Source organism: Ptychodera flava, chromosome 12 (assembly GCF_041260155.1).
Source record: "Ptychodera flava strain L36383 chromosome 12, AS_Pfla_20210202, whole genome shotgun sequence".
In the NCBI taxonomy this organism is placed as follows: Eukaryota; Metazoa; Hemichordata; class Enteropneusta; family Ptychoderidae; genus Ptychodera; species Ptychodera flava.
Window position 1 is genome coordinate 18,927,943 of NC_091939.1, and position 26,282 is coordinate 18,954,224.

The 26,282-nt window shown below is 38.0% G+C and overlaps 1 protein-coding gene across 1 annotated transcript in view; it reads left to right on the forward strand.

The window, feature by feature from the left end:
- LOC139145289 (uncharacterized) overlaps positions 1-14,187 on the forward strand; it is a 46,011-nt gene extending 31,824 nt beyond the window's left edge. The window contains exons 3-4 of the mRNA XM_070716337.1: positions 13,353-13,550; positions 13,857-14,187. Coding sequence (XP_070572438.1) covers positions 13,353-13,550; positions 13,857-13,882 — 224 coding nt within the window. The 3' untranslated portion in view covers positions 13,883-14,187. The remainder of the gene's footprint in view (positions 1-13,352; positions 13,551-13,856) is intronic.
- Positions 14,188-26,282: the final 12,095 nt, after the last annotated feature.

Consider the following 26,282-nt stretch of genomic DNA (forward strand, 5'->3'; position numbering starts at 1 on the left):
CGTTTGTTTTGGCGATGAGCCTTGTTTATGCTTCTTTTCGCCGATTCGATGTGCTTGGTGAGTAGGTGTTAGCAGCCTTCTTGTCACCAGTGTCGCTGATTTCGTTGATTTTATCATTGGCTGACTTGATCGTGTTGTCGATTCGTTTGTTGTTTTCTTCTTGGTGTAGTGCTAGGTAGTTGTTGATTAACTCAACAAACTTTGGACCACTGTGTCTTTCTTGTTCATACCACTTTGTTGTAAACGCTTCGTCTGGTTTTTGGCCCGGTACTTGTGCTCTTAGGTTGAATTGCAAGCTTCGTGGGACCACTACTTTTTGCAGACACGTATGGATTGATGCCAGTTGTTGTTCGATGTTGTGTCGGTTTATGTACAGTTGTGAAGCAGGTTAGTTGTTATTTTCATGTGGCTGAAGATTCCGTTGCTGACACGATCTATGGTGGGACTAGGGTTTGAGAATGTTAAAATGGGTGACTTACTACTGATGTTCTGCAGTTCGGCTGAGTTGCTTGGATGAGGGTCGGGTCTCCGTCGTCCGAGGATTGGTTAGTGTATCTAGTTGATTCAGTCACATTCTAGCGAATGTAAAATTGGGGTATGGGGTAAGTTTTGGTCCTATTTCATGAATACTGTACAAGATATTGCCTGTTACAATATGTCATTGTAAACACCAGTTAATTGCCTTGCCAATGATACTAAACAGCCAGGTTATAATCAATAACAAGCTAAGCAGACGACTTATAAGAAGAGAAATTTAACAAAAACGAATGCGAATCAGGAATACTGAGATTTTGCGGTACCCCTCAGAATACGACTGTTACAGCTATAGAATTCCAATTTTTTTTCTGTTAAAAGTTCATTTCGTATTTCTGATATGGCCAAGTTCAAAATAAAACAGATTTCATGAAAAAATTGAACAATTTTTTTAGTCTTCGTCAAACTTTCGTCAAAAACGGTTCACGCCATTACAAATATGTAGTATTAGGTATAATTCTACTATTTTGTTAAAATACATATTTGTTAAAAATACTACTAACGCTAAAGTGTTTTATACCGAGAAAGACATTATCAGTATGCTTGATTTCCTCATCGACAACATATTTGTAGAATTTGGAGGACACATTTTCCAACAGTGTATAGGAATTCCTATGGGCACTAACTGTGCTCCCTTGCTTGCAGACTTGTTTCTGTTCTCATATGAGGCAGAATTTATCCAGAACTTAATTAAACAGAAAAAGGTCTCTGTAGCTCGAACTTTCAATCTAACATATAGATACATAGACGATGTTATTTCTATGAATAACTCTGAATTCAGTAAATGTCTCGCTATGATTTATCCTCCAGAATTGGAGATTAAGGAAACTACAGAAACGGCCTTTTCTGCTTCATATCTGGACATTTTACTTGAATTTGACTCTAATGGTCACCTTTCTACTAGGCCATATGACAAGAGAGATGATTTCAACTTTAGTATCATCAATTTTCCACACCTCATAAGTAATATTCCACTCTCACCAGCTTATGGGGTATACATTTCCCAGCTTATTCGATATGCTAGAGCATGCAGTTCATATGGTGATTTTGTAGAGAGACATGGCCATCTCTCTTACAAACTATTAAATCAAGGTTACACCAGAGCAAGACTTGTCTCTACATTCAAACGCTTTTTTGCAGGTATCGCAAGCTGGTAGATAAATACAATATCTCTCTTCGACAAATGATCACTGATGGCATCGGTGACATTGGGCCTTAGTTAGCGACCACTACCTATCTGGCTTATAGATTGATATATGGCGGGTGCCACATGTGGGCAGGATGCGCTTACTATTTTCGAAACACCTGACATCACTTCTTGGTCTTTTGGCCAGAGGTCCATATATCTTTCTTTCATGAATTTGACTTTGTTTATGTACCGTCTATTTACTGTCTGTTCTGTGCTGTTTTGTGTCTATGTTTACAACTATTGTCTTACAAATTTTGACCTAGTGTTATTGGATTATGGATTGGTATGATTGCGATTATTTTGGTAGAATTTGACATTAGCTATGACAGTAGTTTTCGATGTAAACTTTGGGATATGGGGTAAGTTTTGGTCATATTTCATAAAAACTTTACAAGATATTGCATGATACAATATTTCATTATAAAGATTAGTAAATTATCTTTCTAATGATACCTTACAACTTACATTATATTCTATAAAAGGTCAACAAATGACTTGTAAGAAGATAGATTCAACAAAAATGCATGCAAGTCAGAAATATTGAGATTTTGCTGTACCCTTCAAAATCTGACTGTTACAATTACAGAATCCCGATTTTTTTTCTGTTAAAAGTCTATTTTATATTTCTGACATGACAAATTACCGAATGAAATAGATTTCATACAAAAATGCCTGATTTTATATGTCTAGGTTAAAAAATAGTACAATATGATTTAGCTATGACTACATTTTCAATGTAAACTTTGGGTATGGGGTAAGTTTTGGTCATATATCATGAAAACTATACAAGATATTGCATGTAACAATATGTCATTTTAAAGATTAGTAAATTATCTTTCTAATGATACCTAACAAGTGAGGTTATATTTAAACACAAGCTCAGCAGATGACTTATAAGAAGACAGATATAACAAAAATGCATGCAAATCTGCAACACTGTGATTTTGCGGTACCCTTCAAAATATGACTGTTACAGCTGTAGAGTCCCAATATTTTTTCTGTTAAAAGTCCATTTCATATTTCTGACATGTCCCTGTACCAAATAAAACAGATTTAATAGCAAAAACGGCCAGATTTTTTGTGTCTAGCTAAAGAATTTGTAGAATTTGATTTTAGCTATGACTGCAATTTTCAATGTAAACTTTGGGGTATGGGGTAAGTTTTGGTCATATATCATGAATACTGTACAAGATATTGCATGTTACAATACGTCATTTTAAATATTGGTAAATTATATTCTAATTTTACCTAACAAGTGAGGTTATGTTCAACACAAGCTCAGCAGATGACCTATATGAAGACAAGTTTAACAAAAATGCATGCAAATCTGCAACACTGTGGTTTTGCGGTACCCTTCAAAATATGACTGTTACAGCTGTAGAGTCCCAATATTTTTTCTGTTAAAAGTCCATTTCACATTTCTGACATGTCCTGTACCAAATAAAACATATTTAATAGCAAAAACGGCCAGATTTTTTGTGTCTAGCTAAAGAATTTGTAGAATTTGATTTTAGCTATGACTGCAATTTTCAATGTAAATTTTGGGGTATGGGGTAAGTTTTGGTCATATATCATGAATACTATACTACATATTGCATGTTACAATATGCCATTTTAAAGATTAGTAAATTATCTTTCTAATGATACCTAACAAGTGAGGTTATATTCAAAAACAAGCTCAGCAGATGACTTATAGGAAGACAGGTTTAACAAAAATGCATGCAAATCTGCAACACTGTGATTTTGCAGTACCCTACAAAATATGACTATTACAGCTGCAGAGCCCCAATATTTTTTCTGTTGAAAGTCTATTTCATATTTCTGACATGTCCCTGTATCAAATAAAACAGATTTCATACAAAGCATTGCATTTTTTATTATGCCAAGCTAAAAAATTGATAGAATTTGAGATTTACTGTAATTTGCAATGTTAAATTTTGGGGTATGGGGTAAGTTTTGGTCATATTTCATAAAACACTGTAGAAGATATTGCATATTACAATATGTCATCTTAAAGAAGAATAAATTCCCTTTCTAATGATACCAAACAAGTGAGGTTATGTTAAAAAATAAGCTCAGCACATGACTTACAAGAAGACAGATTTGACGAAAATGCACTTTGGTTGGAAAATGGTGCTTTTGCGGTACCCTTCAAAACATGACCATAACAGTTATTGCGTCCCTATATTTTTCTGTTAAAATTCCATTTCGTATTCTAGGGATCCCAAGGCTTCTGAAAACTACAGGTTTGTTATCCTGGGGGGGGGGGGCGGGGTGCACGTAGACCCCCTCTAGCCCACGGCATAATGCCACCACTTGCAAGCGAGCAGTATTGTGTAGAGTTCTTGCAAGTTGATATGTGCGTCTGCAATTGTGGGGTGGTCGGTGGATCATCGCGTATAAAACCAGTCATTCACGAAAATGCCCGCTCCTGCCGTAGAGCATGCGTCGGTAGTGAAGATCTGTTGAGGCAACGGTGTTTCCTCGATGAAGAATGCCGTACCATTTAACGTTTTGCTCAGATTTGCCCCCAGCTTATATCGGCTCGGGCTGGCTTGTTTAGGCGTATATGGTGTGATTGACGTGAAACAGAGTTAGTCAAATCGATGAGACGTCACAGAAATGTGCGACCGCCGCGGATAACTCATGCCGCCCAGTTGAGTTTGCCGACTATTTGCTGAAGCTCGCGTATGGTTGCCCGCCGTTTGGGCAGCCAGTGTGTAAGGAGATTGCTGAGGTCCTGCAGTTTGCTGCTGTCTGAGGACAATGTCCGGTTGTGCGTATTTATTTCAATGCTAAGGAAAGTGAGGCATTGGGTGGGTGCGATCACTTTCTCCAGTTAATAGTGAAGCCGAGTTGTTGTAACAGTTGTAGTAACATTTGGAATGTTTGCAAATATTAGGAAATCGTCGAGGTACACTATCACAACTTGGTATCCTTTTCTGCGCATCATTCTAGTGATACTCCTGGTAATGCGAGTGAAAATTTCCAGGCTTTTTGCTGCCCCGAAGGGCAGTCTTGTGTCAACCATGTAGGTCCATGATTGATGCCCTGCAAAGCAATAACGGGGACCGGTAGCATGCTGAGAGTCTGCGCTTATGGGTACATGGCGGTAAGCAGATTTTAAGTCAACTTTGGCGAGAAAGGCGCCCGGTTTGCACCCTGCGATGGCTTTATCTATCGCTTTGTATTTGAAGAGAGTGGTCGACGCGTATGAGTTGACGCTTTTATCGACAGGCTGGCTGCAGTCGTGGATGAGTCGAACTTTATTTGAGCCTTTCTAAGGTATTGCACCTAAGTTGCTGACAATTCGCGGTTGATTAGCGATAATTCTGTAGTTTACCGGCGGCGATTTTGTGGCGATCTGTCGCTCGACCGCGTCGCAATAAGCCGGATCGATGCTGGAGGCATAGTTGGATATTTGGACTTTGTGGAGGGGTATGCCAGGGTCGATGATGTCGAAGCCACAGGTAATGCCGTGCAGAAGGAAGTCACGATCTATAATGTTCTGTAGTTCATTTTTCCATGTTGTCAGGCAGTCAGTCAGAGGGCTAGCCACCTTATGCTATGCTTGGCTGTTGGAGTTGTTGCTCCGGAATGCTTTGTGGCGATACTGTGGGTGGTCTTTGTGACAGCCCTCCTCGATGCACACATGCACGAAGCGACAGGATGACCGTTGGCAGCCTGTTTGATTTTGGAAGTCGAAACAAATCTTCTTGCCATTTGAGTCGTAATGTCGGCCTTTTGTTGGTTTCTTGGAAACGTTTCCTTTTGCCTGAGGAGTAGTGTCTCGTTTATCGAGATGATACAAGGAAAGGTGGAGGTCGACAGAGCCCCAATTGAATCCGCCGCTTGCTTTTTTCGATACTCGTGATCATATCGCAGAACTGAAGCGGATGTGAAGGATTGCACGTAATCCCCGATGTTGATTGTATGATCGAGGTAGTCTAATGTGTCCTTCGTAGACATACCACGGTTAATTAATGTCTTTAAGATGCGGGCGTTGGCTGATATCCACTGAGGGAGGGAAACTTGGCCCGGTTTCGGTCTCTGCTTGGTTGTTCGCATTATTAGTTTCATGTCCCCTCAGTCGCGATTTCGGCCTCATCGGTTGCGTCAAGCGAACCGTTTTTGGTGGTAATAAAGTCTGGAATGAGTAACGGTTTACGCTCACCTTTCACAGGACTCTGGTCATTGGTACGCTTGATGTGCTGGTCTGACATGATGTCCTTGAGCGCACTGTCACCTAGCTCTTCGAGAAGGGCGTTCAAGTCGCTATTTTTGGCCAGGGACTTCGTAGTCACCTCTGGTGCCGCCATCGCTCCTGAAGGTTGGTCTGGAGTTGCCTGTTGCTAGGGATCCAGGGGAGCTGGGTTTGTGCATAAATAGGTCTGTGGATGGAGGAGCATTCCGCGTTGACCGATAGGCAATTCAAGAGTGATGATGTCTTCATCGCTGAGCCGTTTGAGTACGTCCGTAGATGGGATGGCGTGCGCAGTTAGTATCCTGAATGTGTCTTCTGTGAGGCCTGCTGCATTGCACCACGCTTGAAAACTTTGTTCGTTGTCTCCCATTGTTGTAAGTTATAAATGGTTGGTTGGCGGGAACAATAGCTGTGGTTAAAGTACTATGTACATGCGAACGCTCGAGGGTCAAAGCTAACAATGGATACCAAAGGGTAGCCTCGTTCCCACGATTTCCAACACGGCCTCGAACCTGCCCCATTTAAATTACAATAAAACAAAAGTATTATTGCACACCTTACGTAGGTCAAGCATAACAAAATGCCGGACTAATGTAAGTACTTATGAATGATAATCATTTGAGCGCACAGTAGGCTACAGCAACAAATTACAATACGCCACTATGGATATGAATTTTGTTATAAAGATAATGTCAATACTTCCCCGCCTAATGAATGCAGTTAATGAAATGGAAAGCCCTCCGTCCACAGTAGAAAAGGCTTCGCCAGTGGTAGGCCTGATGGAGATGGTGCTAGCTTGTAAAGTCATTTTCATTTGGAGCATCTGTAGTGTCCAATTCACGGGAATGCAAAGTCTTGATTAACAGATTAACAGCAAGAGCATTTGAATCTACATCAGAGGCGTCGGTAATCTTGCGGTAAATATTTTTTCTGTGTTGTGAATAGATGGAATAGGATTATACTTATATTATCTTGCCTTGGACAATTTACAATGGCTATTTTACTGTAAAATTTCAGCATATAATTTCTTTTGTTCTTAGAATAGAAGGTATGGCAAGCTCAATTAATAAGACTTAAAAGATGCAGGTGGGCTAGTAGCTGACACTAGTCCCACTGTGTCAGCAAATTTCCACCTTGATGAACTTCATCATGGGAGCCAGCAACAGAAAAAATTAAGACAGAAGCTACTCTTTTGTTGTTGTGAATGGTGAAAGTAAAAAACTGACAGGAGGAAATTACAGATTAGAAAAAATCAAGAGTTGCAAGTGGATCAAGAATTCTTATCAACGACAATGTATCGTGCACTGTGTTAGATCTTGTGAGTGAGGCAATCTCCATACATGTAGGAGTGCCAGTTGACTCGGTACAGCAACTCAGTATGATGTGAAGAGTAATTGCGTTCCAACAAAAAATAAAAAGGCGTTTACCCTGTTTTTAACCTTGTGCCAATAGATGCCTTGTTTAGTGCTACTCTTACTAATGCAAAAGTGTGAAATAGGAAGGAATACATATCTTTTGCATCAATATAGAAGATTACTCCTATAAACGAAGTAAATAAAAAGACTGAGTTCAATAGGGGCAACGCCGCCCGGGACTATGACAGCATACTAGGCAGCGACTCAAAAGAGAAAATCGCTTTACAAATGAAGGAAAACATTCGGGCTGGGTTATGATATACACAAATTGGCAGAGTATCATAGTTAATAGAAATTACAGAAGCTACTGCTAAAGCATATATAATGTCAGGGTAGACACACCTCCTTGAAGTGACTGAGCCATCACTGTATGGGGAACTCTATCGGAGACTCCCTCTGACAGATGGTACAATAACTGTGATCTAATCTCAGTATTTTAGTTGTTTGTTTAACTGCTGTTGGTTTATATTATACTACAGGTAAGTGCCATGTGTAAACAGCATGTAGTGACCCCTACAGCATCAGTTGGGAATGGCCACAAATAACCGTCGTCGGTGTCCAGGCCGATCTTTGCCATTCCCTCGCATTTGCCCTTCTCCTCTGTCTAGCGTAACGATTAGTGCATCGGTTAATGAATCTTATCAGATCCTCGTCGAATATTTGCAAAAACCATTCGACTTCTGAAGCATCGTCTGGCAGCAGGTGATAAGCCCTGGCTCTGGACCAATGAACTCCGGTAAAAGATCGAAATTACCAGTTCGTAGGTCTGTGTATGGTCTGTTCACGGTACCACCGGCAATACTCATTTTGTAGTATTCCTGTCTACGCTCTATTTCTTGTTGCAATCGTGGTTTCTCACTGTCTGTAATATACAAGCGAGAGAAAGAGATGAGCTTTACGAACCAATGTTTGACGTCAGTGGCAACAGATGTGCCATCTAAAATTTCTAATGTTTGCGTACAGTGTAAACACTTTGAGGTCACACGAACGGACGCATGTTTCCCAGGCAGAGAAACAGTAAACACCACTGATGACAAATAACATTCACTCACACTTCAATATTTCAATGTATTTCATGATTCTATTCAGATAATAAATTCATGAAATGCATTTTTCTTTCATATGTAAATAACGAACACCCCAGGTTGCTACACATTGAGGCATTTTCTCACTTTGCCCAATATTTCATGGATCGTTCTCGAGAGAACAGATCGTCTGGTTATTGATAAAAACCAGATGTTCGCGGCGAACCGACGGCTGAGCGAAGTCCGTGCAAACCTAGTAGAAAGGAAGCCGTCGCCGAAGTGTTAATATGTGGAGGAAATAACTAACAAACACCTTCATGATGCCCGCCCTCTAGAGGCAGACCTTCCTACATGAAATACCGCATTTGATGCTTGTGGAAAGCTTGACCACACAAAGGAGCATTTTAACTTTTAGAAAATGCCAAATTGAATAAGAAGGTATTCTGAAAATGTCAAATACTGAGGAAAAATGCGCAAATATTCAAATAAACAGGTTAACTGACTGGTCAGCCATAAAAAAATGAAAATGTTTAGGATCAAAAGTTTTTAGATGTGCACATTTTAACAAATACAGAAATTATTAACATTATGAATATAAGACCAAACTATTTTTTTCAGGGATGGGACAGGTTGGAAAGGTGAGGGGTGAGAGACAAAGGCACTCCTATTGCTGCATGTGGATGCAGCCACACCATTTCATTGACAGCATACTTATTCACTGTGTTGTGTTCAAGTTCAATATTGTACTGACTGTCATACAAGGATAACCTAAGCAAAGCAAATCAGATCAAATTAGAAAGGGATTAATGCAGTTGTGTGGATTTTGCTGAACATGGCGGATTTTAATATTTCGCCCTATATATTTGGTATCCGGAAAAGGCATATTTTGATGTAAAGTCAAAATTAACACTACATTGCTGACAATATATGTTACCGTTTCTGCATGAATTTTTCTTTTTTAAATTATAGTATATTAGTACTTCAAACAGATTAACAGCTATCGTGATGTCAACCCGTAATTTTACATTCACAAAGACTGTAATTCTGCCATTTTTTGCTTATTTTTCAGTCATTTTATAAATTTTGCACTGCACAAGATGATTGAACAAATTGCAATGTTTGAATTTGTTAAACTCAAAGAATAAAAATCCTTTGGTCACAGATTAAATTATTTTTTGAAAAGAAATTTACTTTTAAACACTTTTAGCATATATTCTTTACAGGGTCATGTATTTCAAGGAAAATATGCCTATTAAAAACAGTAATTTCTTCACTTTTAATTTTTTTTCAATACTATGACAATTATCAGCCATGAGGTTTTACAAACACAAGACCAGATAAGCGTTTTTCATCATTTTCATAGGACTCTTTGGAAATTCCATTAAAAACAGTTAATAGTGACTTAAAATGTTCACTTGGTATACATTTAATTTACAGATGCCAGGTTGTGTTTTTCACATGCACTCAGGTCAGCAGGGAAGTGCGTCATTACTATTTCCGGACTGTTAATTCTTATTTCTGAATTATTTAACTTTTTTCCACATTGAACTATCTTTAGGCAGTTTATACTGTAGCTTAGAATTTTTCTGATTGATATATTTAATCATCTTTTGGGTTCTTTGGGTCCATATCCCACCTCATGCCCCTACATCATCAACTATTTGCCAACAACTCCATTCCAACAACCAATTACCTAACCTGGCCACACATTAGAGAAGGTACAGCGTCATTGACGGTATTTTTAAAAGACGAGATATGTCTATGACAGAGTCTTTTCCCGGAATTCATTATCTTAATCGAAAATCGTTAAAATTAATAAAAACAGTCGTCAATCTCCGATCGTGCTGTCATTAGGCTGCATTCGGAAACACCTTTGGAGAGGGTGGGAGAGTGGACGGGAGACTTGAAAATATCAAGGATATGTTGGGAGGCACTTGAAAGGATTTGGGGACTTACAGAACTGCCTCTGATATGATATGAAATAGGTCCTATTTTGTCAAATTTTTGGCTAATTTTTGGGTGTGTTTGTCGTTGTGTGTATCCACTGCAGTTTCTTTTCCTACTCCCTGAAGCGTGATGAAAAATCCAGCACTGCTATATGTGTACATTTTGCATTGTTAATGTTTAAAATTGAATTAAAGTTCGGACTAGAATTCATTTGTCTTCGATAATGATGAATAACGTATGCATACACATAGTATTTGCCAAAACGGAATTTTGGTATTCTAGCATGCTTTGGGGAGTAGAACAAGAAACTGCAATCGATACACGGAACAAAACATACTTGATTGGCCAAAAGGTAGAGTTAATGTCTCTTTATACAAATATGTTTTTATTTGTCCAATGTGACGTCATTAGACGAACTAGACATATTGTCACAGTAGTTGTAACGTTTACCTTCATTTAAAGTTTAGCTTGCACTTGTACAGAGAGCATTATAATTGTTAGTCAAAAGTCAATATTAAACAACACTTACATATATACATATACACTTACATGTTCGAGATATAGCAAGTTTTGTGAGGGAAAAATATTTAATAATTACCTGTAGACTACCATGAGAAGTGAAATAATCCTTTGGGTAAAATTCCAATATCATTTTTGTTGTCCACATCTGAACTTTCAAACACAAAATCAAGTACATAGTATGAATTGTCAAACACCTATAACGCAAATATTTATTCAGTTTAATATTGTAAAAAATTTCATAGTTTCCTCATAGACTCTAATCAACATTTTCGGTGAATTCCAAAATCAAATTTATTGTACACATATGCACTTTTAACCAACCAGATTCTAATCAAGTGCAGTTATGCCAATTATCTTACGTCTGTCTATGCACAAATATTACAAGTTTTATATTACGAAAAATTATTCACAGTTTGTCATAGACTCCCATGTATAGTGGATGGACATTTTCGGTGAAATTCCAAAATCAAAATTTCTCGTACACATATGCACTTGTAACCATCAAACTTTAATCGTACATTTATATCAATAACAAACATCTATAAATGCACAGATATTGCTAGCTTTATATTGGAAAAAAAATGTTCATAGTTTTCCCATAGACTACAATGTTCAGTAAATCAACATTATCGATGAAATCCGAAAATTAATTTTTGTACATATGCACTTTTTACCTGCCACTTCAAGCAAAGCGGTTTAGGTAGCTGTTACTGTGGTTTGCTTTGAAGTATTGGCATTACGCGAAGTAGACATTTTCTCTAAATTCAGGTGTTGCCAACACTGTCAGGTGCAATTATCAGCATAGCAGTAATTCCAGTTCACCACAGAGAAAACAACTCTGCCAAAGTTGAAAGATTGTCTTGCAGCAGGTCAAATGTAGTCAAAACAACTACACCTGAAAGCAAGTGATAAGACTTGGACAGTGCTTGGACATATGTGGTGGTGTTGTTTAGACTACGTCTGACCGTCTGCTAGACAATGTTTCAACTTTTGCAGAGTTGATTTTTTATGATCGACTCATGTTACCGCTTAGCTGTTAATTGCACCCGACAGTGTTGGCAACACCTCGATTTAGACAATATGTCTAGTTCGTCTAATGCCAATGCTTCAAAGCAAACCACTGTAGGTAGATTTGAACGTTCGTTTTCACAACTTTATATATTCAGTTCATGTCACATCTTCCTACCGGATATCGCTGTGGTGCATACTACCGTTCTCAAGCCTTACTGTTTCGGACGGGAAAAAAACAAATAGTCTAGCCAGTGTCTTAACTGTACGAATATACTCCCATAATACATATGACAATGGAGCATAAAATGTTTATAAGTTTCTAATAGATAACCATTATATAAATGTACAGATATAGCTTTTTAGGGGGAAATGTTAATACTATACCCAGGCTCCAATGTATAATGATTTGAAATTTTTGACAAGGCACTAATTGACAGACCAAGGCCACATTTTGATTTCTTATAGTTGCACAAAAAGGGAAACCCCAAAAGGCATGCGTGAATTTCAGAATCCTTTAAAAATGCTTCCGTAAAAACTCATGACCCATATGTAATATCTGCTTTATCCCTTTGAGGGGATTTCAACATTATAGCTAGTCAGAAGGGGTATTTGCATGCCTTGTGAGGTGGGGCGTGTGAAAAAATCTGAGAACGTTTTTGGATTTTCTCTCCCCTCCAGAGGTGTTTGTGAATGCAACCTTATTTTCGTAATTTTTCATTTAGTCAATTTACGAACGTTACCAGCGATTGCGCGAGCACAGATGATGAGTTAATTGTAACATACATAAACAACTATCTTCCTGAGAGGATGGCTTTTGATCTATGCTGTCGGAACTCGAAACCTGTTCGAATTACATTAAAAGGGCAAATATACCTATACTGTTGAGAACATCATTAAGACATTTCAAAGTATCTTGTACTAATATACCCACAATGCGGCGATACATTTATGAATAAATTCATCTCAAAGTCTTCTGTATTACAATTAACAAAATATCTCTTTCATTGTTTATCTGAAATTTCACTTTACATACGGTGGCTTCACCTGTGCATTAACCAATTTCACATGGATAATCCCTCTTTGAAATGCTATTAATGATTTGATTTGGAGATACTGTTCTCTCAAAGTGATGGCATAATCTCCAAGATTTTCTTAGCAATACACAGTCAAATATCTCCAACCAAACTTGGGTTTACCACATAGATGTTTAATGTTGGTTTCAATCAAAACACACTGAACGTGACATTCACTTTTGCCACAGATTCCCGCACAAAGCAGGCGTAACTAGCGAGTTACGTCTTCAAAGCATTGACTTTCTGGGTCAGAAGGATTGTAACTTAAGTCCGTCTTGCACTAGTAGAATTAGTACGTCTCAATGGCACATGTTTGTCTGCATATTTGGCCCTCCATTTTTTTACAAAGGTAAAATGTATGACAAAATATTTGACAGAAACATGAGTAACATCCCTCTTGCACAGCACCATCGGTTTGTATTTGCTCTACAGAAGAACTTGTTAGAATGAAGAAATCCTGTGAATCCTATCTTCAAGGGAAAGATCTAAATCTTATTGGAACGGCACTTCAACTTTTTCGGGAATTAGAAATGTGTCATGTTGTCGGGTTAAACAAGACAAGTGTGTTATCTACTATCCTTGAGGATATCGAGAGAACCGACTTAGCGTTAGAAGTTCTACTCTACGAAGGTGAGAGTGGGTGTTATTGTGAATATTAGAGTCAATTTGTAATGACATGCAAGAGACTCAGTCTGAGTACGAGAAATATTGTACAAGAAATGTAATATTTTGTTGATCGATTTACCGACAACTTTCCGACGCAAAATTTACCCAGCATCGTTTAAGCCTCTTACAAACCACGTCATGCATTAAAAAACTAATTAGTACAAGTTTATATTTTCAATATTGTAATAAGATCGTTTCTAATGGTTAATCTCCTTCTCTTTCTCTCTGTCGATTTCACACACTCTTTGCCTTTGTCTCCTCTATCTGCAGAAAACGTAAGAACCACAGTCCAATAAGTTGCTAAGTATCATTTATTGATTTTTTAAATATGAATTTAATCAATAAATTACCAACAGCATCAGTTAATTTTCGTAGAGCTTCTTCTTTGAAAACATTACCTGTGCATATGCCTTTAAAATTCGACAGTCAGTTCCTGCACTCAGCTAGATATCTAACTCAAATATACTTTGAAGACAAAACAATTATTCGTGTATCCTTCACATATCAATGAAAATGGAGCAATAGAGAACTCAGAGTCTGTCTGTGTTAGATACATTGATAAATTGCTTATCATCTATACAATAGTGCATCTTCTCAGCTAGATATCTAAGAAAATAAAACAATTATTCGTGTATCCTTCACATATCAATGAAAATGGAGCAATCGAGAACGGAGAGTCTGTCTGTGGAAGATATATTGATAAGTAGCTCATCATTCTTTCAATAGTGTAAAATTAAAAATATGCTTTCAATAAACACAACTCTAAAAGCAATAATGTTTTATTCATAAGCTTCAGTGTTCTTTCAATATGAGCCATAATTCATGTCTACCTATTATTTAGGGTATGTATCATATAAAGATCAAAGTCCATCAAATCCCATTACTTAAAAAACTGTATTGATAGCAAAACATATCTTCGCTAACAATTCCCTCTCTGTCTCTCTCTGTCTCTGTCTGTCTGTCTGTCTGTCTCTCCTCTCTCTCTCTCTCTCTCTCTCTCTCTCTCTCTCTCTCTCTCTCTCTCTCTCTCTCTCTCTCTCTCTCTCTCTCTTAACCTATCAGCGGGTAAGATTGTCAAATGTTTGCGCTTTCCTCACATACGTATTTCAAATACATAACCTGATCACCAACTTCTTCGAAAACGAGCACTTGCTGGAAGACAGTTCTTTTTTGCTTGACTTGCACAACCTCTTGTTCCTATGCTGGTTGCAGAAGCGTACATTGACAAGGACATGTTTGTGATCATAGATACATTGATTGGTCGTTCCCCTTTCTGTATAATAGAGTATAATACTAAGTTATCCTTATTTAGACATAAACGTTAGCAAGCAAAACAGCTTAATTTTTGCCAACATTGACAATATATGTTCATAATTTTAGATAGCTTGATAACTTGCTTACCATTCTCAAAAATAGTGTACAATTCAAATTCTATATTCAAAATTATAAATCAGATAATAATAAAGTTTTACTGACTATTTCACTGAACTTGTGAATAAGAACTGTCCGTCATGTCCACCTATTGTTTATTTAGAGTAAATATAAATTTAAATGAAGTATAAATACAGTAAATCCTAGCGTTAAAAAGAGAGTCTTTACAGCAATATCTATCGTTGTAGATGATTCTTTCTTGTCCATCACATTCTCTCTCTCTCTCTCTCTCTCTCTCTCTCTCTCTCTCTCTCTCTCTCTCTCTCTCTCTCTCTCATCTGACAGTTGGTACGTTTGCCCAACATAGATTGTTAATCCTCTCACTTGTAGCAATAAATTGTTGATCACAAAAGCCTCTTCAAAGAAACAATGACTGCCATGCAATTCTGTATTTTCTACATCGTATGAGCGCTTGTGGATATGTTATTTACGGTTGCGTACATTGACAATATATGTTTATGATATAAAATACATTGATAAGTTGCTAACAATTCCCTACAATAGTGAAAAATTGAAAATTCTATTTCCAAAATTATAAATCGGAAAATGATAATATTTTATTGACTATTTGACTAATCTTGTGAATAACAGCCGTCATTCATATCCACCTATTGTTTAATTAGTGTAAATATCAAATAAAGTTTAAATACCGTCAAATTCTATACTTAAAAAAGTGTGTATAGCAATAACTATCGTTGTGAATAATTCTTTCTTATCAATCTCTCTCTCTCTCTCTCTCTCTCTCTCTCTCTCTCTCTCTCTCTCTCTCTCTCTCTCTCTCTCTCTCTCTCTCTCTCTCACTTACTTACTTACTAACTTACAGGAGGTAAGTTTGCCGAATATTGACGGTTATCCCTCCCACATATTTCCAATGCATAAATTGATCGTAGCGAATGAATAAATTGATCACAAAAGTTTCTTCAAAGAAACAATGACTGCCATGCAATTCTGTGTTTAATACATCATATGCACGCTTGTGGATATGTTATTTACTGTTGCGTACATTAATAATATGTTTATGATGTAAAATACATCGATAAATTGCTTACAATTCCCAACAATAGTGAAACATTCAAAATTCTATTTCCGAAATTCTAAATTGGAAAATAATAATTTTTATTGACTATTTGACTAAAGTCGCAAATGAGAGCCCTCATTCATGTCCACCTATTGTTTATTTAGTGTAACTATTATGTAAAGTTTAAATACTGTCAATCCTATTGTTAAAAGTGTCTGTATAGTAATAACTCGTTATGAATAATTCTTTCTTGTCCATCACATTCTCTCTCTCTCTCTCTCTCTCTCTCTCTCTCTCTCTCTCTCTCTCTCTCTCTCTCTCTCTCTCTCTCTCTCTCTCTCTCTCTTACCCTATCAGCGGGTAAGATTGTCAAATGTTTGGGCTTTTCTCATATACGTATTTCAAATACATAACATGATCACCAACTTCTTCGAAAACGAGCACTTGCTGGAAGACAGTTCTTTTTTGCTAGACTTGCATAACCTCTTGTTCCTCTGCTGGTTGCAGTAGCGTACATTGACAAAGACATGTTTGTGATCATAGATACATTGATTATTTGTTCACCATTCTATAAAGTACAATTGTAAGTTATCCTTATTTAGACATAAACATCGGCAAGCAAAACAGCATAATTTTTGCTTACATTGGCAATATATGTTCATGAAATTTAGATAGATTGATAAGTTGCTTACCACTCTAAAAGTAGTGTACAAAATTCAAATTCTCATTTCAAAATTATAAATCAGAAAATAATAAAGTTTTATTTACTATTTGAGTAATCTTGTGAATAAGAGCCGTCATTCAAGTCCAACTATTTTTTTATTTAGTGTAAATATCAAATAAAGTTTAAATACCGTCAAATTCTATACTTAAAAAAGTGTCCTTATAGCAATACCTATCTTTGTGAATGATTCTTTCTTGTCCATAACATTCTCTCTCTCTCTCTCTCTCTCTCTCTCTCTCTCTCTCTCTCTCTCTCTCTCTCTGACAGGAGGTACGTTTGTTGAATATTGACGGTTAACCCTCACAATTATTTTGAATGCATTAAATGATAACAAAAGCCTATTCAAAGAAAAAGTTAACGCGATGCAATTCTGTATTATTATAGACTCGTATGAGTGTGCTTGTGGCCATGATATTTATGGTTGATCACATTGACAATATATGTTCATGATTTGAGATAGATTGATAAGTTTCTTACCATTCTAAAAAATAGTGTACAATTCAAATTCTACTTTCAAAATTACAAATCAGAAAATAATAGTTTTATTGACTATTTGACTAAACTTGTGAATAAGAGTTGTCATTCATGTCCACCTATTCTTTATTTAGAATAAATATCAAATAAAGTTTAAATACCGTCAAATCCTACAGTTAAAAAAGTGTCTTTATAGCAATAACTATCGTTGTGAATAATTCTTTTTATCAATTACAATCTCTCTCTCTCTCTCTCTCTCTCTCTCTCTCTGTCTCTCTCTCTCTCTCTCTCTCTCTCTCTCTCTCTCTCTCTCTCTCTCTCTCTCTCTCTCTCTCTCTCTCTCTCTCTTACTGACAGGAGGTACGTTTGCTGAATATTGACGGTTAACCCTCTCACTTATTTCGAATGCATAAATTTCTCACAAAAACCTCCACAGAGAAACAATTAATGCGATGGAATTCTGTATTAAATAGACTCGTATGAGTGCTTGTGCCATGATATTTAGGTTGCTCATATTGACAATATATGTTCATGATTTAAGATAGATTGATAAGTTCCTTACCATTCTCAAAAATAGTGTACAATTCAAATTCTACTTTCAAAATTATAAATCAGAAAATAATAAAGTTTTATTGACTATTTGACTAAACTTGTGAATAAGAGCCGTCATTCATGTCGACCTATTGTTTATTTAGTGTAAATATCAAATAAAGTTTAAATACCGTCAAATCCTATACTTAAAACAGTGTCTTTATAGCAATAACTATCGTTGTGAATAATTCTTTCTTATCAATTACAATCTCTCTCTCTCTCTCTCTCTCTCTCTCTCTCTCTCTCTCTCTCTCTCTCTCTCTCTCTCTCTCTCTCTCTCTCTCTCTCTCTCTCTCTCTCTCTCTGACAGGTGGTACGTTGCCCAACATTGATTGTTAACCCTCTCACTTATAGCAAATGAATTCTTTGAACACAAAAGTTTCTTCAGAGAAACAATTAATGCGATGCAATTCTGTATTAAAATAGACTCGTATGAGTGCTTGTGGCCATGATATTTATGGTTGCTCATATTGACAATAGATGTTATAATATAAAATACATTGATAAGTTGCTTACAATCCCCACAATAGTAAAACATTCACAATTCTATTTCCAAAATTATAAATCGGAAATTAATAATATTTTATTGACTGTTTGACTAAACGTGTGAATAAGAGCCGTCATTCATGTCAATCTATCGTTTGTTTAGTGTAAATATCAAATAAAGTTTAAATACTGCCACATCCTGTACTTAAAAAATTGTCTGTATAGTGATACCTCGTTGTGAATAATTCTCTTTCTATCTCTCTCTCTCTCTCTCTCTCTCTCTCTCTCTCTCTTCTCTCTCTCTCTCTCTGACAGTTGGTACGTTTGCCCAACATTGATTGTTAATCCTCTCACTTTTGCGAATGATTATTTGATCAAAAAAGTTTCTTCGAAGAAAAATGACTGCCATGAATTCTGTGTTTACTACATCGTATGAGCGCTTGTGGATATGTTATTATGGTTGCGTACATTAATGATATGTTTATCATATAAATACACTGATAAGTTGCTTACAAATTCCCCACAATAGTGAAACATTCACAATTCTATTTCCAAAAACCATAAATCGGAAAATAATAATGTTTTATTGACTGTTTGACTAAAGTCGTGAATGAGAGCCGTCATTCACGTCCAACTATTGTTTATTTAGTGTAAACATCAAATGAAGTTTAAATATTGTTAAATCCTATACTTAAATACTTAAAAAAGTGTCTGTATAGTGATAAGTCGTTGTGAATAATTCTTTCTTATCCATCACAATATCTCTCTTCTCTCTCTCCTCCTCTCTCTCTCTCTCTCTCTCTCTCTCTCTCTCTCTCCTCTCTCTCTCTCTCTCTCTCTCTCACTCTGACAGTTGGTACGTTTGCCCAACATTGAAGCGTAATCCTGTCACTGTTGTAGCGATGAAATAATTTGATCACAAAAGTTTCTTGAAACGAACAATGTCTGTCATGCAATTCTGTGTTTACTACATCGTATGAGCGCTTGTGGATATGTTATTTACGATTGCGTACATTAACAATATGTTTATCATATTGTGATATAACCGAGGTTACGTTGGTATTGTCGGTTATGTGGTAGCGTGTCGGGGCCGGCAAGGCTAGTATTCCAATGATGAAGGGATGTAAAGACGACTGGAAACAGCGAGTACAATATAATCTAAGATGCTACTTTATTACACTAAGCTCTAAGCTACGTACATAGAGTGATGGTAAGCTGGAGACTGACTTGAGTACACGTGGGCCAAGAGAGATATACATGCCCTCATGAATAGTAATGACAGCTCATGAATAATAATCACATGACACTACGTCACATTCCTCCCTCCTTATTTTGATGGAGACAGGGAGTCTACATCACTAGTACGGCAAAATAATTCAGAAAATCAGCAAAAATCAAAATGAAATAATACAATGCTAATACTACTGAATCTAAAGGAAAGTACATGACAAAAAAAACTACTGACTAAGTCGGGTACAGTAACCTGGGCAAACACCATTACTATAAGGGTTGAAAATTCAACATGCATTTTCGAAAACAGTGTATATCAGGTCACTACAGCCCTTTCACTACATCATTCATGCACCTTCACACACTACCGTACATCCGAGCTCCACATTCGCGACAATGCGTCCGCGTTTGTATTTTCGCTGCCCTTCTTGTACTCAATCTTAAATTGATGCTCTTGCAGTATTAAACTCCATCGCAACAACCTACGATTTTTACTACACATTTTGTCTAACCAAACCAATGGATTGTGATCTGTTTGAACTGTAAACTCTCTCCCGTACAAGTAAGGATTCAAAGCTTCCACAGCCCAAACAATGGCTAAACACTCTCTTTCTATAGTTGGGTAATTTCTCTCCCTGGGAGGAGTTTTCGGCTAATATACTGAACCGGATGTTCCTCTCCCTTGTCATCATATTGACACAAAACCGCACCAATACCATGGTCAGACGCGTCTGTCTGCACCACAAACGGCTTATTATAATCTGGAACCGCCAGAACTGGTGATGAAGCTTCAGCTTCTGGAAGGCATCTACACAGCTCTGAGTCCATTGAACATTGGCTGGGCTATTTTTACATGTCAGCTCAGTCAATGGGGTCGCAATGTCAGAGAAATTTGGGATAAACTTCCTGTAATATCCTGCTAATCCTAAAAATGATCTGACATCCCGCTTTGTCACTGGTGTTGGATAATTGACAACAGCATTAACCTTATCTGCCATAGGTTTATTTTCCCACTTCCAGCACCGTAACCAATGAAAGAAACCTCACTGCCACCAAGATAGCACTTCGTTGGTCTAGCAGTTAGTTTACAACTACGCAACCTCTCAAATATGCTACGCAGGTGTTTAACATGATCTTCCATGAATGATCATGTGGACCCAAGTCATCCATATATGCTTTTTCTCTGGGCTGATTAAATGTCTTATCCATTAACCTCTGAAAAGTTGCTGGCGCATTTTTCATCCCAAATGGCATAACAGTAAACTCATACAGTCCAAAAGGAGTGATAAAGGCAGACTTCTCCCGAGCACGTTTGCTCAAGGGAATTTGCCAATATCCCTTTGTGAGATCGATCGTCGATATATAATTCGATCCACCGATTTCCTCAATCAATTCATCGGGTCTAGGCATCAGATATGCGTCAGATACCGTGACCTTATTCAGACCTCTATAGTCAATGCAGAATCGAATTCCGCCCTGTTTCTTCTTGACTAAAACGAGAGGCGAGGCATAGGGACTCTTTGATTCAGTGATAATTCCAGCTTTCAGCATTTTCTGCAGTTCCTCTTTAACTGTCTGTTTAGCTGCCTGCGGTAGACGATATGGTTTCTGACAAATTGGCGTTTCGTCAGTAGTTATCACATCGTGTTCTACCTGATCAGTACAACCGGGCACGTCAGTTAAAACATCACTGTACTCTTGCAGTAAGCGTAACAGTTCCGCACGCTGATCCGCAGTTACCGAAATCCGCAATTACTACATCTCTCCAAGTCTCTGTGCTCTGATCCTCCAGTGTGTAGTACATAGAGTTTTCTATGTCCTTGTTGCACACAGCATCAACAGTGTCAATGAAATACACCGGTTTATTTCTTTCTTTCCATGCTCTCACCATGTTGATATGATAAACCCGCTTTGGTTTTCTACGGCCACCTCGCTCAATTTCGTAATCAACGTTCGAGACTTTCCTCACCACAGTGAATGGTCCTTGCCACTGAGCACTCAACTTATGCGTGGAGGAAGGTAAGAGTACAAGTACTTTATCACCATCCTTAAAAGAACGTTTCCTTGCTCCCCTATCGTACCACCGTTTTTATCGTGCTTGGGCTTTTTCCATGTTCTTTGTGACAATTTTTCTCATGTCGGCAAGTCTTTCTTCGCATCGTTATTACGTATTGCGCCAAGTTTTCCTCCTGTGAACTTTTCTCAGTCCACTGATCCTTGATCACAGCGAGTGGTCCTCTTATACTTCGACCATACATTAGCTCGAAAGGTGAGAAACCGGTACTCGCTTGCGGTACTTCTCTATACGCAAAAAGAAGGTACGGCAAATATCGGTCCCACTCCTTCGGGTCTTCCGCTACGAAACGTTGTAACATGGCCTTGAGCGTTCCGTTAAAATGTTCCGTTAAAATGTTCCGTTAATCCATTGCACTGTGCGTGATATGGGGACGTTCAAATTTTTGAGATCTTCAACTTCGCACACATATCAGTCATAAGGCGTGACATGAAGTTTGTACCCTGATCTGTCAAAATTTCACCAGGTAGTCCCATCCGACTAAAAACTTCGATCAACGCTGTCGCAACAGTCTCGGCTTCCTGGTCTGGCATAGCCAAAGCCTCTGGATACCGAGTTGCATAATCCACGATGACTAAAATAAACTTATTTCCGCGTCGAGTTCTTTTCAAGGGACCCACGATATCCATTGCAATCAACTCAAACGGTATATTTATAATAGGCATCGAAATAAGAGGCGCTTTCTCAGACGCTCTCCGTCTTGCAGATTTTTGACATGGACTACAAGTCCTGCAGTATTCTGCAACATCCTTAAAAATACCGGGCCAATAATAGTATTGTAGCAGCCTTTGTTTAGTCTTTTCAATGCCAAGGTGTCCTGACAGAGGTATGTCATGTGACACTCTTAGCAATGCATTGCGACATTCTGCCGGTACTACAATTTGTCTAACTTCACGCACCTTATGTGAAGAAATCCACTTACGATACAATAATTTCTCATGCCAGAAAAATCCAGTTTGATTTTCCGACGATTGATTTGCATCTGCATGCTCTCGCACCTTTGCAAGAGTAGGATCGGCCGATTGAAGTTCTCTTAACTTATCCCGATCTAATCTTAATATTTCAGCATATTCCTGCTGACATTTCAATCCAGTGGAAATATTCTTGGACACTTTCGAAGTGACGTCATCACTTTCCTCGTCATCACTGATGTCACTCAGATCTGATGAAGTCTCATCAAATGGCTCGTCAAGGGCTGATGCATCATGGGAGGTATCATTACACTCACTCTCACTGTTTACATCATCCGCTTTCCAATCGTTTAAATTGTCCTCATCAAACAATCTAGAGATACCCAGTGAATCATCGTGTTCGTCACGTTACCCATTTACCTCTTGGATTTCATTGACCTTGTCAATGTGTTTTGAAGCACTGTTACTTTCATCGGATGATCCTACTTCCTCATCGAAGTCATCATCACTTTCTTCTGCTTCACTGAGAGTCGGCAATTCCTCAACAGGTATTGCTCTCACGCCAGACGCCAATTCATTTTGCTTAACTATAGCTTCACGCTCGTCCTGCGCTTTCTTTTGACGTCTTGTGACCACTAACGCACGGCGATCCTGCAAGGCAAGCGCATCCTCACCTAGCAGAACGTCCTTGGGTATACCTTTCCATACCCCCATACGTAAAGGTCCAGTGAAAATTTCACTTTCGATGTGGGCTTTGACAACAGGCGCCTCGTGCACTGTTTCGTCTGCAAAACTAATATTGCAAGTCTCTCCAGGCAAATAGTTAGATTGTTGTACGACCTCTGGCTTTACCAAGGTTTGACAACAACCCGTATCCTCTGTATACTCACTGGTTTACCGTCTAAACTCCCAACGTAAGTATTTCTCCAAAGTAGATAATTATTACCAAATTCAGCCCAAATATCATAGCCTTTGTCATCCTGACTTTTGACATGGCCAACGACCTTTGTCTTTGCTGAACCTGCATTTTTATCAGACTTTTGTTCGGGACAATTTCTTGCCAAATGACCAGTTTTCCCACAAGTATAACACGCAGCTGAGGGCTTTGACTTCTCACCACTCTGAGATGAGTTATCAAACTTCTTTCCCTCACCCTTTTGCTGCTTATTTTTATTGTTAAAACTTTTGAAACCCCGCTTCCGCTCAGTCTGATCGCTAGCAGTGCCAGAATGTGCAGATTTATATGTTTCACCAAGTTTTACCAACTCCTTATAGTTTTCAGGATCTCTTTCCTTCAAATATGTTTGCATTTGCTTGGCACGCCTTCAACTAATTGCTCCATTATGAATAGTTCACGTACCCGTTCATACTTTTCTTCACCACTTAATGACGGAACCCCACTTGTTTCCATCCAGCGGTCAAAAGTATCGGCAACAATATCACCCCACATACAGAATGTCTCCTCATCTGTATGTTTGCAAGCTCTGAATTTAACTCTGTATGACTCTCTGGTGAGCTCATACTTCCTAAGTATAGCAACTTTGACCTTATCATAATCTAGGGCATCGTCTTCTCTCAACCTAGAATATGCCTCCTGGGCCTTACCTACAAGAGTCGGAGCTAATTTCTTTGGCCAAATCCGCTTAGGCCAACTGTACGTTCGAGCTAGCCTCTCGAATGTACGCAAATGTGTGTCCACATTGTCACCTTCCTTGAACTGAGGGAGCTTAGCAGTCCAATCATTGAACTCACGATCCGCATCATGCGAATTTGTTTTCGCTTTTATCTCTAATTCTTTCATTTTCAAATCGTGTTCGCGCTTTTCTCTTTCTGCCTTTAGTTCAATTTCTCGTTTTGCTTTTTCTAGTTCACGAAATTGTTTTTCGTGCTCAAATTTCTGTCTTTCTGCATCTATACGCATGCGTTCTCTCTCTAAATGCTGCGTGTGATTTGCCTGCTCTTGTTTATACAGATTCAATTTGAGCTGAAGAATTTCTTTTTGATGCAACAGGTGTTCAGCTAATTCTTTTCCACTTAAACCACTTGTTGCGCCATAATCATCAATAGGCTCTTTTTTACTTTAGGGTCTTGGTTTTCTGTCATACTTGGAAAGTATACTTTACCCTCCGTATCGGACATACTCATTCATTCACTAGCACATGGCTGTAGTAAGAGATATGCACTTACCTGGTCACCCCTAGAATGTAATGGTATCAACCACAGAGTGTGTTGACCCCACCCAGTCAGTGTAGATTTCTTAATTGAATGCAACTGAATGATAGTATTTCCCACGGTTTCTTATCTTTGTTATTCACTGCTAATGAAAAGATACTCAAGTGCACAATCACAGAAATGCATATTTCTTGTCGTACGATTTACACAGGTACTTAGTTAAGGGGCGTTCACCCAAGAAAAACAACCTATCTTTAGATCGTTCAGACTTTGTTTCAATAAGTGTTTATCTTAGTACTTACAGTCTTTTGTGTCAACGGGTGTGTCTTCCCGCGTATACTGAAAGATTAATTAAACACTGAAACAAAAGATTGTTTCAAAGTCGTAAAAAAGCAAGTCCGGTTGCTTCATTGACAGTGTCCACGGCAAGGTTCAATTCAATTCACTTCACACAAAAGTTTTGTCTTCTTGAATTGTCCCCGTCTTCTGTGAACTTGCTTCTACTTGCTTATGGTTGAGTTCTCTTCAAGGTGACAGTGCTCACAAAATCCAACTTCTCGTCTCTGGTTTATCAGCTACGTCCACACAGCGACGTCTGCACCAGTATTAAGTTGATCAGCAAATTTAGTTCCACTGGAATATCTCAGGTATCAGAGATTCTGCTATGATGGTATGTCCACATACCAATGCATACATAAAAATGACGACAGTCGATCTCCCCTGCAGATAACTTTCCAAAGTTCCGGCAGATATTTAACTTGCTGCTTGTAGCAAGTCAGGTTACAACAACCATAGAAGCGTTCGTTCCGAGTCCTCTCAGCTTTTAGTAGCACACATTTATTTGTCAAAGTTCCGACTGTGTCTTACACACGGCTTATAAGTGTCTTTAAAGTACTCACAGGTTGAGCTTTGTTACAACCAGGATTCCTCCAAGTCCGTCTTGAGAATGTGAGTTTGAATCACAACCGCTGGCTCCAATGTGATATAACCGAGGTTACGTTGGTATTGTCGGTTATGTGGTAGCGTGTCGGGGCTGGCAAGGCTAGTATTCCAATGATGAAGGGATGTAAAGACGACTGGAAACAGCGAGTACAATATAATCTAAGATGCTACTTTATTACACTAAGCTCTAAGCTACGTACATAGAGTGATGGTAAGCTGGAGACTGACTTGAGTACACGTGGGCCAAGAGAGATATACATGCCCTCATGAATAGTAATGACAGCTCATGAATAATAATCACATGACACTACGTCACACATATAAAATACATTGATAAGTTGCTTACAATTCCCTACAATAGTGAAAAATTCACAATTCCATTTCCAAAATTATAATCGGAAAATAATAATGTTTTATTGACTGTTTGACTAAAAGTCGTGAATAAGAGCCGTCATTCATGTCCACCTATTGTTTATTTAGTGTAAATATCAAATAAAGTTTAAATACCGTCAAATTCTATACTTAAAAAACTTAAAAAAAGTCTCTGTATAGTGATAAGTCGTTGTGAATAATTCTTTGTTATCCATCACAATATCTCTCTCTGTCTCTCTCTGTCTCTCTGTCTCTGTCTCTGTCTCTGTCT